Here is a 15,214-nt window from a genome sequence, read left to right on the forward strand (position 1 = left end):
AAGTCAGTTTTCAGGAAAGGTTTTGTTTTATTTTCAACATTAACAAAACTGCTTAGTGCTTTATTCTTGGCATATTAAAGAAACACTTTGAATGCCCAAACAGCAGACAAGGAGCAGAACACTCATGCAATTAAATGGCCAACAAGCCTGAAAAAAATGTAGTCCTTGCTGAGGGGGAAAATAACTAAGCTCAAAGTTTGAACTTGACACAATGCCAATATCTGGACACTTGAATGGTGATGAGAATAATAGTATTCCCATCACCATTCTTCAAGTGTCCAGATATTGGCAATTTGGCATTGTGTCAAGTTCAAACTTTGAGCTTAGTTATTAGAATAGAAAAAAGAGGGAGAAACACCCGCGCAATGGGATGCATGCAATGGAATAAAAATTTAAAAATTAAAGAATGTTGTTGGAACTGCTGCCACTACTGATTACTTCCACTAGGTGGAGTAAGATATAAGAAAAAAGGAATAGAAGTAGATAGCGCTGTTTCCAAGCCTGGTGAATTCAAATGTGTTATAAAGGTCCTGGATGTGCATAAGTCAAGTTGGTTGTCTGACTTAATAAAGTGCAGTGTGTGCTCTAAAAAAGATATAACTTAATCCGTATGAATATAATATATCCATATATAAACGAACCCTATTTTTAAATTAAAAATATTTGTGCAAAATTATGTGATCCATAACGTAAATCGATAATGTACATATGAAGTGAACAAACAAATATATATAATCAAGTGCTTTCAGTGCTGCTAGGATCTGGTGAGTGCAATCAATCACTATTAGAACACGGATTAAGGCACGCACTGAAAGGTTTACTCATTGGAATATCCATCAGAATCCAGGGGTTTTTTTTGTAGCAGCACTGAAAGCACTTGATTATATATATTTGTTTGTTCACTACATATGTACATTATCGATTACGTTATGGATCACATAATTTTGCACAAATATTTTTAATTTAAAAATAGGGTTCATTTATATATGGATATATTATATTTATACGGATTAAGTTATATCTTTTTTAGAGCACACACTGCACTTTATTAAGTCAGACAACCAACTTGACTTATGCACATCCAGGACCTTTATAGTAATTCCACGGGATAAACATTCACTATACTATAGGCAATATCTTTACAATCTTTCCCACTCCATACTGCCCTCCCACTAAGGGAATAACACATTTGAATTCACCAGGCTTGGAAACAGCGCTTATCTACTTCTATTCCTTTTTTCTTAGTTATTAGAATAGCCACTTAAAATGCATTGCATTTGCAAAAAATAGTATTCTGACTTCTCAGAATACTATTTTTTGCAAATGCAATGCATGTTAAGTGGCTATTCTCAGAATAGCCACCTAAAATGCATTGCATTTGCAAAAAATTAAATTTGAAAGTACTTTCTCGCTCAGTTGTGAGCGATGGGGTCGCATTATCACCCCACCATGGCTAAACACACGTTCAACAGGTGCGCTTGATGCAGGGACTGACATTACTCTTACCGCTACCCTGAACAAAGAGGGGAGCATGTGCCTGTTCATGGCCCAAAACTGAAGGCAGCTCTGTCCATCACAAATGTCTAAATACTGGTTCAGCTGTATTTGGGGACTGGAACATGAATCTCTCTTCTGTTTTTTGCGGTATGCTGTGAACAGCCCAGATTGACTCTCTGACTCTGCCACTGGCATTTGCTCGTCTTCATCGGTGGTTGTTGGGGTGGGCTTGCAGTCCTCTTTGAGAATCAAGTCTGAAAAACACAAGCATAAAACAGTGACTCAATGCACTCAGGTGTTATTACTGCAAACGGGTTATTACCAAAAACATAACATACTTTTTATCATCGCAGACACAGCCTCCTTGACATTTTCGGTAGCCAAAACATCATGGGTCAACCACATGGTGCCAAATGAAGGATCCAGCAGAGCAGCTTTTAGGTATAGAGGGTCAGAGAAGGGTAAGGTTGCTACATCATTCTGTTCATCTGCCATCCTCACATTGACAAAGATCCCTTCGAATCGTCTTTGGAGTGATTCTTGCAGGCTACGGATCAAGCCACCAAGGTAGCGCACGCTCTCTTTATGATTTTCCAAGTGGTGATTCAGAGAAAGGATACAGGGTACAACAGCACTTATTGTCACAAGTTTTTCTCCCTGTGAGAGGTCTGTGGCTTCTCCAAAAGGTTGAAGGACATCCACGAGTTCCTTAATCTGATTCCACTCTCTAGCTGTGAATACAGTCTCTTTGTGTCCCCCATCTTCAAGCATTCTAGTCAGTTTCAGCTGGTCACAGCTGACCACTGATTTCAATTGCCTCAGTGTGGAATTCCAGCGTGTGGTAACAGAGGCAGGGATTCCACGCTGTCCAAACTCCTCCTCAAATTTTTCCTTGAAAGAGGTGCTTGTGTGTAACAAGGAGCTCAACCTGGAAGCTTTGGCGAGAGCTGCATTGACTAATTTAGTCTCTTTAAGTCCATCACCTATTACCAATTGAAGCGTGTGTGCAAAACATTGAAGTCTAGTCTGGGTTTTTGCACTCAAATAATTGTCAAACATCTCCTGTTCTTCCACTGACAGGTCATTCCAAATGTCTGAATCATCAAGGTCATCGTCTTCATCTAGCTGTCCTGGAAAACATGTAGTGAATGCTTTTTTCATGTTTGCGGCGTTGTCACAGATGATGTGGTCTACCTTTTTTTTAATCTTGTACTCTTCACATATATGCTCAAATTCCTCACAAATTCTTTCCCCTGTATGGGGACCTTTGAAGCGGTTGCAAGCAAGCAACTGTGATTTTAACTGAAGACGGTCATCCTCAATGTTGATCCAGTGCACTGTGACTCCAAGAAAGCCTCTCATCCTGCGGTCTGACCATATATCTACAGTCACTGACAGATGATCTACCACTTCGAGTTCATTTTTCAGCTTCATTTTCCTATCTGCCACCAGATTGTCAAGCTTGCCAGTAATTGTTCTTCTACTTACTGGAGAGTATTTGTTGTCTACTATTGACAAAAAGCGACGAAAGCTTTGATGTTCAATGATGGACAGTGGCATGTTGCAGTTTAGAATGAGGTCTGACAGGATTGAGTTTGTAATTGCCTTTTGCTGCTGGTGGTTGCAGTGGTATAGCTGCACAGTCCCCTGTGCGATGAATTGTGAGATTTGAGGCTGGGTATCATCAAAAGTCCCTTTGGTATGGATGTACTCTTCATATCTATAGAGTAAACAGAAGAGAGATAGAAAAAAAAGTTAGCTATGTGATTTATTGATTTGAACAACAATACACTCTGCTCCCACCTAAAGTGGGATGTAGGCCTAATTTGCATATATATATATATATATATATATATATATACACGTGACGTTACTGTACCTACTTTTCTTTGTGGGTTTTGTAGTGACGGATGAAGTTGGATGTTGTGGTGGACGTGTCTCTTATTTTTGAGTTGCAGACCTTGCATATCGCCGTTCTCTTCTTTTCACCAACATCTAAAATATAATCCTTAAATCCAAATTTAATTATTTTTGGAATTGCTCCCTCCATTATAGCTGCCTTGTGCGTTGATCTGTCAGGGGTGGATCCAGAGTTTGCTGTCGGGATGGCCCGGGCACTGCCAGAAAATAAGGTGTTGCTGCTTAGTACACTAGTACTTACAGAACTATTTTTAATGTATTATATATATACGGTCTTAACCTAACCTTGTTTAAAACAGTGACACGTTTATCATTCCAGATTAGAATATTACATTAGTGACTCATAGTGACACTTTTTGGGCACCAGTGACACCAATACAGTGACCAGTGCTAAAGCTTGCATTGATTTCAGCATGCATGGAGCATTGCAGTACATGAACTTTCACTGGATGTGGACTGTTTAATGAGTTTGTAGTACGCATGGAGAACTTAATTCAGCAATATGATTTTTATGTAATATTCACGTTGAGCACTTTGTACTTCGCACAAGTAATAGTTAATTAGTGAAGGACTCAGGGAGGAACTGGTCTGGGACTGAGGGTCAGTGCAGTGGCCGTCGCATAGCAGGAGAAAAAAAGCACAGAGCCGAGGAGGAGGAGAAAACAAGGAAAGAAGGTTTGTACCTACCTAGGTTTCATAGTTTTAGCATGTGCAATGATATTGATGATAGATTGCATCTGCAATCATATCTGCGTCCTGTAATCATCAGTACAGGCCAGGGCCCTGCTAGCTGCTACATCACTAGTGCAGATTTGCAGAAGCTGCAGGTCTGTTTGATGCAGTGCCAAGCAAGCTAATGCTTCCCTGCAAAGTTTGCAAGGAAGCATTTGCTTGGCACTGCATCAAACAAACCTGCAGCTTCTGCAAATCTGTTTCCTCCTCCTCAGCTCCGGGCTCTGTGCTTTTTCTTCTGTGCTGCAACGACCACTGCACTGTCCCCCATTCTCAGACCAGTTCCTCCCTGAGTCGTGTGACTGTCCCTGCTCCAGTGCCCCCTCAGTAGAAGAATAATAGTCTGCCATGACTTACTCTATGGCTGCTGGACTGGACTCCACTCAGATTCAGTCAGTCGGCTAGGCTTGGCTGGCTCCTTGGGCAACTTCCAGTTCCTTCTTCCTCCCCCACCGTGAGGCCCGCGACTCACGCTGCTGGCTCTGCACACTTGCACAGAAGCCCAGCCCCTCCCTCAGAGATCACTCCGCAGTAGGAGGGGGGCGGCGCTGCGGCCTGGCCGGACGGAATACAGAGACCTGTACAGCCTAGGAGGAGAGACTGCAGCACTGTGCACAGTCATCATCAAATAAAAAAAAAGTCTGCGGCGGCCGCGAACACTGCAAGCGCCGCTCGCGGACACCTATGCGATCCCCGCCCACAATGTTGGCAAGCTGTATTTGTGCGGGCAGAAGCCGGGACTCGGGGGAGCTTTCTTTTGTGGGGGGGCGGCTTTTGCCTAGGCCAAGACACAGCACTGGTGGTGCCAAGTCATTGCAAGTCATTGCAAGTCAAATAGCCCAAGTCAAAGTCAAGTCGCAAGTCATTAGTGGCAAGTCAAAGTCAAGTCGAGTCATTTATTTAATTTTGTCAAGCAAGTCGCAAGTCCTCAAACAGGTGACTCGAGTCCGACTCGAGTCAAGTCATGTGACTCGAGTCCCCCACCTCTGGAGAGCAGTGAGCATGCGACCACCCCATTTCCTGTATCCATATCAGGTTGCAAGCCTTTCAACATTGGGGGTTATCTTTAAAGGTGGTGGTGGCAATGCACCCCCCCCCCTGCAAGGTACCTTAATGCAGCTGTTGAATGGAACAACTTAGGAGGACGATTCTGTGCTAAAGAGTGTCCTGGGGAGCTGGGAAGAAGCTGTTGGCAGTGGACATTGCAAGACGTTTTCACTGCTCATAAATTGTCTGAGATTTCTCCCATAGGGTCAAGGGCCCAGAGTCTACATAGAGAATGAGGAAATTCTAAAGTGGCATAATAAACAGAGATTGCTCTCATAGGGTCACTAGAATTTGTTTGGATGCTCCTGAAGGACCAACAACCCTAATTACCGCTAGTAATTCTGAGTTCTTTCCAGTGTTTATTGGGCAAAAAACCCCCTATAAAAAACGAAAGTAACTGCTGCCCAAGAGTCTCTGTGTATAATGAGAAAATAAGTAGACATGTGCATTCATTTTCATCCGAATGCATTTTCGTCCGAATTTCAGGTATTTTCGTTATCGTTTTAACAAACAATAACGAAAGTGCAGAATCCGAAAAACGAAAGATCCGACATAAAGAAATGCTTTATTTTCGTTTTCGTTGTGACAGCAGTTCGATATAGATAGGAGATTCGACATGATGCTGACAATAACAATCTGTGTCCATCGAACCTGTGGTTGAATGTGCCTAACCTTAACTCTATTTGTCCAAGATTATTCTACATAGAGAGAAAATATTCGACATAGAGAGAAAAGATCGCTGCTGGAATTGGGTGGGGGAAGTAAAATAAAAATAATGATAATGATAATGATGAATGTTATTGGCTGATTGTAACCAAAGAGGAGGGGCAGTAAAATAGCTAGAACTAAGTACACACGTACAGCCAACTTACTTTCACTCACGATTTGCTACCAGAGAGAGACACACACACTGAATCATTTCAGAAGACAGTCAATCTTAGCTGGTCCGTTTGTCAGAGAACCTGAATTATTTAGCAATTAAGCATAAGCACAGCAGTAGAACAATAGTGAAGCAAGCTACAGTTCAACATAACTTTTTCATAATAATCTGCTGCTATTGTGTTTGTGTTGTGAACTTGATAGTGATACTAGTGTTGCTAGTGTTATGATAGCCTCAGAGGCTGCCCGTGTTGTGGGGGGGGGGGGATTTATTATTATAGATTCTATATTATATATTGAGATTCTATATAGATTCTATATACCCTATCTTGTTACCTGTCTGATCAGTTATCACTATCAGCAGTCCGTTTTCTGTTTGAACTATATACATTCAACATGAACGATGAAGATTCGACAAAGCAGCGAAACATTCGACAGACACCATAAGCCTTGAATGACAGATTCGACCTTAATTAATTTGGATTTTCGGACGAATGCAATTTTTAACGAAAAATGAAATAAATGACGAATTTCGGGAGTAATTAAATAAATTTATTTTTTGGACGAAAACGAAATTCCGAAACGAAATATTTCAGTGTGCACATGTCTAAAAATAAGCCTGCCCTCATGTACTTACAATATATAATTGCAAATTATGCAGAGAAAAAAAAGATTTTAAAAACATTAGCACATATTGAAAGATTGTTTTCTTCAAGCTTACCTCTTTTATTTGTATATCTAAAAGAATGCTGAAAATGCTACGACATCCCCTTTATGTTAGCGTCTCTGGTTTAAAAGGTTAATGTTACACCTTTTCAAACACACGCATGATGCACATAATGCTTCCAAATCACTGTTTGCCTCGTGTCCAAGGGAACAGACAGGAGACGAGGTGAGCTTGTATATCAGTGCTGTCCCTAGAGAGCTTTGTCAGAAATAAAATTCTTATAATGCCTTATGGCATTAATGGCTCTTGACCAAACCAGCTATCATCCTCGATTTCATCAAGGAATATTAGGGGGAAATATTTAACTAAAAAGGGATTGTCTTTTTTTTCTTCTTGTGCAGCACCTACAGTGCCTTGCAAAAGTATTCACCCTCCTTGGCATTTTTCGTGTTTTGTTGCCTCACAACAACCTTTTTTTTTATTGTGAAGCAAACAACAAATAGGATAAAATAACAGAAAAAGTCAATGTGCATAACTATTCACCCCCCTTAAGTCAATACTTTGTAGTGCCACCTTTTGCAGCTATCACAGTTCCAAGTCCCTTTGGTTAAGTCTCTATGAGCTTGCCACATCTTACCATTGGGATTTTTGCCAATTCCTCCTTGCAAAACTGCTCCAGCTTCTTCAAGTTGGATGGTTTGTGCTTGTGAACAGCAATCTTTAAGTCTGACCACAGATTTTCTATTGGATTGAGGTCTGGGCTTTGGCTAGGCCATTCCAACACATTCACATGTTTCCCCTTAAACCACTCAAGTGTTGCTTTAGCAGTGTGTTTGGGGTCATTGTCCTGCTGGAAGTTGAAGCTCCGTCCTAGCCTCAAATCACACACAGAGTGGTACAGGTTTTGCTCAAGAATATCCCTGTATTTAGCACAATCCATCTTTCCCTCAACTCTGACCAGTTTCCCAGTCCTGTCTGCTGAAAAACATCCCCACAGCATGATGCTGCCACGACCATGTTTCACTGTGGGGATGGTGTTCTTTGGGTGATGTGATGTGTTGGGTTTGCGCCAGACATAGCGTTTTCTTTGATGGCCAAAAAGTTCAATTTTAGTCTCATCAGACCAGAGCACCTTCCTCCATACATTTTGGGAGTCTCCCACATGCCTTTTCGCAAACTCAAACGTGCCATTTTGTTTTTTGCTGAAAGTAATGGATTCCTTTTGGCCACGCTGCCATAAAGCCCAACTCTATGGAGCATACAGCTTATTGTTGTCCTATGTACAGATACTCCAGTCTCTGCTGTGGAACTCTGCAGCTCCTTCAGGGTTACCTTAGGTCTCCGTGCTGCCTCTCTGATTAATGCCCTCCTTGCCCAGTCTGTGAGTTTTGGTGTGTGGCCATCTCCTGGCAGGTTTGCTGTTGTGCCATGTTCTTTCCATTTGGTTATGATAGATTTGATGGTGCTCCTAGGGATCATCAAAGATTTGGATATTTTTTTATAACCTAACCCTGACTTGTACTTCTCAACAACATTGTCCCTTACTTGTTTGGAGAGTTCCTTGGTCTTCATGGCAGTGTTTGGTTAGTGGTACCTCTTGCTTAGGTGTTGCAGCCTTTGGGGCCTTTCAAAAAGGTGTGTATATGTAATGACAGATCATGTGACACTTAGATTGCACACAGATGGACATAATTTCACTAATTATGTGACTTCTGAAGGTAATTGGTTGCACCAGAGCTTTTTATGGGCTTCATAGCAAGGGGGGTGAATACATACGCACATGCCAATTATCAGTTTTTTATTTCTGAAAAATTATTTTATGTATATATTTTTCTAATTTTACTTCACCAACTTAGACTATTGTGTTCTGATCCATCACATATAATTCAGATTAAAAAAAAAACCATTGAACTAAAGGCTGTAATGTAACAAAATAAGTAAAAAGCCAAGAGGGTGAATACTTTTGCAAGGCACTGTATAGAAGTTAAATTGTATCTCAGTAACTTTACTAGTCTGCATACTGTAAATGCATTCCTGGCATGTCACAATATACAGAACAATATTTTCACATTTTCAAAAAAAAAAAAAAAAGCTGCATGTTATTATATTATTATTATTAAAAGCAGTGTTTAAAGTAACTAAAGGCAAAACTTTATTTTAATTCTGGATAGAGTGGTGAGGGATTAGAACACCTGTCACATTTTTATTGCTGTCTGTGACCCTGTCACAGACAGCAATAAAAGGGAGAGATTCACCCTCTCTATTTGTCCTGTTATTATGAAAAGTTAAAGGGGCTGTAAAGGTTTTTTTTTTTTTTTAAATAACAAACATGTCATACTTACCTCCTCTGTGCAAGGGTTTTGCACAGAGTGGCCCCTATTCTCCTCTTCTGGGGTCCCTCAGCAGCGCTCCTGGCTCCTCCTCTTCTCAAGTGCCCCCCCCCGGAGAGCGTGGGGGCACTTATGGGGGCACTCGTGTGGGCGCGTTCCCGAGTCCTGCTGCTGTGTCCATTGACACAGACAGCAGGATTCCGCTCTGCCCTTTGGCTGCCGTGTTACTGGATTCGACTGACAGCCAATGACTCCTGCTGCTATCAATCTATCCAATGAGGACCCGAGACAGCGGCTGGAGCTGCTGTGCTCTTTCTCGTCATTGGAAAGATCGGGCTCAGGTAACTAAAAGGGGGGCTCTGAGGGGCTGCTGCACTACAGAAGGTTATTCACCTTAATGCATATTCATTAAGGTGAAAAACCTAGAGGGTTTACAACCCCTTTAAAGAAAATCCTACATTTTCGGTTGTCCCCAGAACAGTAATAGAGGGGAAACCGTCCACTGGGGACACTGTTTCTGGTGTTTCCCTCAACCGGAGATTTCCTCTTTGGAGGGATTTCCTCTCATTTCATGTTTTGGCTATGGGGCAGGAAGTGAATTCCCTCCAATGCAAAACATATGGCAAAAAGAGAGAAAAACTGACAGGGGTTATAACCCTCCCTTACTCTATCCAAAAAAAAAGTTTTGCCTTTAGTTCTGCTTTAACCTCCCTAGCGATAATCCCGATTGTGGCTCGGGGTGAATTTTCACTACCAAAAGCAGTAACCCTGAGCCACACTCAGGATTGCAACTCAGGATCCAGGCAAAGTTACTTACCTTGTCCCCAGGATCCTGCGATGTCCTCCGGCTCTGTCCGCGGGCTGTGTCCTCCATCCGATGTATTGTATGCCAGGCTCCGTTCCCTGCGAGTGTTGCGTCGCATGGGGGAGGAGCCCGGCAGCAAATTCAAAAAGTGCAAAAAATATAACACATACGGTACACTGTAAACTGTAAGATTACATTACTGTATCAAATCATTTCACCTCCCTTTTGTCCCTAGTGCTTTGACCCATGCCCTGCATGCAGTTTTATATTATATATACTGTTCTTTCTGCCTGGAAACTTGAGAATGTCCATAGCAACCAAAAAGTGTCCCTTTACGTCAAAAGCGTTTTTGACCAGCTAGAAAACAGCGATAGTAAATAAGAATCACTTGCAGAATTGAGCGATAGTGATTTGTGGGGAAATTTGTCATTAGACACTGAAAGTAATGACAGTGACAATTCTTTTCTATTGAAATGTTATTATTATTATATTATTATTTTTGATAATCATTTATAGTTATTTATTATATTATAATTTATGATTTCGTGTTTCAAACTTTATCATACTCAGGATATCTACTAGACTCTTGTTTGGACAGATTTAAGTGAGTTATTCCTAAGAATTACAGGCCTACAATATAAAACGCCAAATTTCTATGCAAAACAATGTACCACTTTGAGACGCAAAAATCGGACATAATCATAGCACCAGGGAGGTTAAGCTCCACTCCAGTAACGTTGCCCAGGCTGAGATGATATCACCAGTCTGCTGCAGTCAAGAGGAATCATTTTCTCAGTCTCCTTTCTTACATTGATCTCATTGTACCATTATCACTTTGAAGCAAGTGAAAAGGTGAGAGGCTGCAGCAGAGTATGTTCTGCATCATACATTTATGAACAGCCAAAAACTGCAAGGGCCCTAGGACATATATGATTGTGACATCTCTGGGAGAGCATCTCAGTCCGGAAATTAGATGCTGACCTAAGATAATGAATGAAACAAGATGGCTCTGATCATTCTGGAGAGAAAAGCATGATGAAGCATTGCCAGGGGGATTACTCTGAGCTCTGTGAGAGGAAATGCTGTATAGACATGTAAGTGTACGCTGAAGCGTACATACCTACATATGCCATGCATAACCTTAGGTATACCAAGCCAGTGTCCAAAGCGGTCCAACCGCAAGAATGGTGTGGATGTTGGTATATGTATGTTCTTGCGGTTGGACCAATTTGGACACTGGCTTGGTAACCTAAGGTTTATGCATGGCATATGTAGGCACCTAGGCTTCCATAGTTGTCCCTTTTGGCTGCCCATTGATTCTTTAAGTAAATATACATTGGTTATACAGTGGGTACGGAAAGTATTCAGACCCCCTTAAATTTTTCACTCTTTGTTATATTGCAGTCATTTGCTAAAATCATTTAAGTTCATTTTTTTCCTCATTAATGTACACAGCACCCATATTGACAGAAAAACACAGAATTGTTGACATTTTTGCAGATTTATTAAAAAAGAATAACTGAAATATCACATGGTCCTAAGTATTTAGACCCTTTGCTCAGTATTTAGTAGAAGCACCCTTTTCACCTAATACAGCCATGAGTGTTTTTGGGAAAGATGCAACAAGTTTGTCACACCTGTATTTGGGGTTCCTCTGCCATTCCTCCTTGCAGATCCTCTCCAGTTCTGTCAGGTTGGATGGTAAACATTGGTGGACAGGCATTTTTAGGTCTCTCCAGAGATGCTCAATTGGGTTTAAGTCAGGGCTCTGACCCCACTGTATGCTGATTTAAGCCATTATAGACCATTAGAATATATAATGATGTATTTCCTGCATCTTCGTACATCATTTTGGTATTGTAGGTATTTTACCGGGGGACATATGCCCTTTGCCTTCGCCACGATCCAATGTCCACCAGACTAGGTCAATAGCTCTGACATTTGCCGGATGATGGTCTGATTTTCCTTGCAATACTGTCGGCCACACACAGTTAATTTTTTTGTAATTGGTGAGCACCTATGTTAATGTTATCATATTATACATGTATTTTGAGAAATGTGAAAAAAGCTATTGAAAACAATATAAATGTGATTATAATTATGTTTTCTGTAATCTGATTGACAAATCTAGGTGCATGTAGAGTTGCCCAGAAGAAGCAGACTCGTGGTTCTGTGAAACGCGTCTATGTAATTTGTAAAAAAATGACAATTTATTACCACTATATTCTTGTGTGCTTACCTCAGTGACAACTTCACATCCTTTAAAGTCCCATTACCCTATGGGAGAGTGCGTTCTCCTAATTCTTTTCCAATACACCCTACAGTGATGTGGATGTGATCAGTTGTCCCTAGAACAGGTCTAACAACCTTATACGTATCGTAAACACTAGTCGTTTTTTTTCGTTTAGCCTAGTAAGGCTGAACGAAAAAAAAACTGACAGCTGCTGTCTGACCGACTTCAGTACACAAAATGTCGGACGCTTTCTATTGAACCGGCCGATGCCACCTGACATTCGGCCTGTGTGTACTAGACTTAAGAGAGGGTTGGAACCCCTGTCAGATTTTTTTTCGCCATCTATGTTCCATTGCAGAGGTTTCCCCTCACTTCCTGTCCCATAGCTAAACAGAAAGTGAGAGGAAATCCCTACAAACTAAGGCAATCCCTCTTGGGGATCCCCAAAGTCATCAGAACTAGTGTTTTAATTGGAAGATTTTCCCTCTATTAGTTTTCTAGGGACAACCCAAAATTTGGGATTTTCTTTTACTTTCACTGATAATGGTAAACAGGACAAATAGAGAGGGTGAATCTCCTTCACGGGGGAATAGAAAACAATGAAAACTGACAGGTGCTCTAATCCCTTTCCACTCTATGAAAATTAAAAAATAAAGTTTTGCCTTTAGTTATACTTTAATAATAAAATTTACATTATATATAAAAGAAGGCATTCCTTTTCTTAATTTGCTAGCAACTCTTTAAGACAGTGGGTGAGATGCCAGATCTTCCATCATTATGGCTTTGTGTGAGAATTGCTTTTAGCTTTCACACTGCAGCCATTCACATCTGGCTTGTGAACCTGGCCTCCCATTTCTGGTGATAAATACTCGCAGGTGTGAAGATGTAATAGTTTAACTGGTATTAGAGATGCTGGATAGCACAAGTGTCAGTGAAGTAATGTTAATACAGTGAAGGGAAATCTGTGAATCTCACAAACAGCTCAGCATTATTTTGCTGAATATAGATAGTGTGATTGTGTGTTTTCTTTCATTTGTTTAAATTCTATATTTAGAGCATGTGCTTTTGAGCTGTGTTAAATGATCGCCATATTCTAAACAGTTGTACCTGTTCAGATATTGTTTAGAGTTTAAAGTGATTGTAAAGGTAAATTAAAATAAAATAAAATACATAACAAACATGTCTATACTTACCTGCTCTGTGCAATGTAATTACACAGAGCGGCCGCAAACTTCCTCTTTTTGGGCCCCCCTCGGCGCTCCTGGCCCCTCCCCTCTGTCCAGTGCCCCAATGGAAAGAGGTTTCCCATGGGGGAATTCATGCGTGCTCACTCCTGAGCCCATTGCTGCGCGCTTTGACACAGAGAGTGGGACTAGGGCCCTACCCCCCTGCCACTTTCTTGTCACTGGCTTTGATTGACAGCACTGGGAGCCATTGGCTCCCGGTGCCCCAGCAAAACCCGGAAGTGAGATGAGAGAAGAGCTGCACGGCGATGGATCGAATGAGGGGTCAGGTAAGTAAAAGGGGGGAAGATGCTTGCATTAAGGTAAAAAATGTTTAGGCTTTACAGCCACTTTAATAGTGGCCACACACGCTTTGTTAAATATTCATTTCTTCTCTGATTGACCTCTCCTGATAGGAATGATCAACAGTTGACAACACAATTGAACAATATGGCACATATTGCAAAGTGTAATTTGATCGATAGCTGAAAGATATGATCCTAAGTTATCCATTTGATCTCTTTCTACTGGGCAACCTCATAGTCCAATCAATCAAAATATGATCACATTTCTGACAGAATTTATGACTGGTTCAAACTGATTGATAGTTTTCCATTCTTGCTCATATCTGATCTAAACCAAGTCTAAATAAACTGGAAGGGAAGTTATGGTTATTTGATTGACTTCTGATTGGATTGCACATCAATCAAATAATAAAATCGAAGTGTGTAAGGCCACGATTACAGTACATGGGCAGCACAGTGGTGTAGTGGGTAGCACTCTCGCCTAGCAGTAAGAAGGGTCGCTGGTTTGAATCCCAACCACGACACTACCTGCCTGGAGTTTGCATGTTCTCCCTGTGCCTGCGTGGGTTTCCTCCGGGTACTCCGGTTTCCTCCCACACTCCAAAGACATGCTGGTAGGTTAATTGAATCCTGTCTAAATTGTCCCTAGTATGTATGAATGTGAGTTGGGGACCTTAGATTGTAAGCTCCTTGAGGGTAGGGACTGATGTGAATGTACAATGTATATGTAAAGCGCTGCGTAAATTGAAGGCGCTATATAAGTACCTGAAATAAATAAATAAATAAGTATATCATATATTGCCAACTTAAGATTCCAATTTGCAAGCACCAGTAATCAGTAATGAGTCACAAGACATTAGTGTACTCTAAGCCCATTTAACAAATATGAAAATGATGAGGTGGCATAGGTACCCATCAACATGAAAGTTACCAAATCCACCTGAATAGCAAACCACAGGCTATAACACACCGTCAATTCAAATTCATGCTCTTTGTAACCACTGCAGCAAAACAAACCATAGCTATGTATAGTGTCATTCAAACAAAGAGTAACACAAGCAATGATCCGTGCTAAAACCAAAGCAGTCCTATTCAACAAAATATCTAAATTTGAATCACTGTGGAACCCATGGATTGAACACTACCTACCACCGGGTTTAAACTGCTCACTACTACTACCCTAAGTGTGAATATCACTCACCACAACATTATCCATATACCATACTGGATTCTTTGTACTGATGGCCCTCTCTGGAGACAACCCCCCCCCTTCATTTACCCCCCTCACCCCACTCTTCCTTCCTTCCCATCCACCTGATGTACCTTTTACTCTCGCACTTCACGCTATCCACGACCCATCAGGTCCCTTACACAAATGAATCTAGAAACATAGACATCACCGAAGCTTTGTTTCACAACCTACTTACAACGAGGACATATGGAATAGTTTGGATTATTGAGCCTCACCCCAGGAACTACCAAGCCATATAGCTGGACCTTGGCCCTGGAACAGCTTGATTATTTCCCCCAAGTATTCCACAGCTAACAATTCTACCAGCCCACTGTCTACTTCGTC

The 15,214-nt window shown here is 41.2% G+C and overlaps 2 protein-coding genes across 2 annotated transcripts in view; both read right to left on the reverse strand.

Annotated features, from left to right (window-relative positions):
• Positions 1-15,214, reverse strand: part of TMPRSS15 (transmembrane serine protease 15) — a 615,681-nt gene that overhangs the window by 46,763 nt on the left and 553,704 nt on the right. The gene's annotated exons all lie outside the window — the stretch shown is intronic.
• On the reverse strand, positions 1,278-3,756 carry LOC141129198 (zinc finger BED domain-containing protein 4-like). Its single transcript, XM_073617069.1, has 3 exons — positions 3,381-3,756; positions 1,836-3,217; positions 1,278-1,751 (listed from the first exon to the last, which is right to left on the reverse strand). The coding sequence occupies exons 1-3, from the start codon at positions 3,545-3,547 to the stop codon at positions 1,363-1,365; spliced, it is 1,938 nt and encodes a 645-aa protein (XP_073473170.1). The 5' UTR covers positions 3,548-3,756; the 3' UTR covers positions 1,278-1,362.

This window comes from Aquarana catesbeiana, linkage group LG02 (genome assembly GCF_042186555.1).
Source record: "Aquarana catesbeiana isolate 2022-GZ linkage group LG02, ASM4218655v1, whole genome shotgun sequence".
Taxonomy (NCBI): Eukaryota; Metazoa; Chordata; class Amphibia; order Anura; family Ranidae; genus Aquarana; species Aquarana catesbeiana.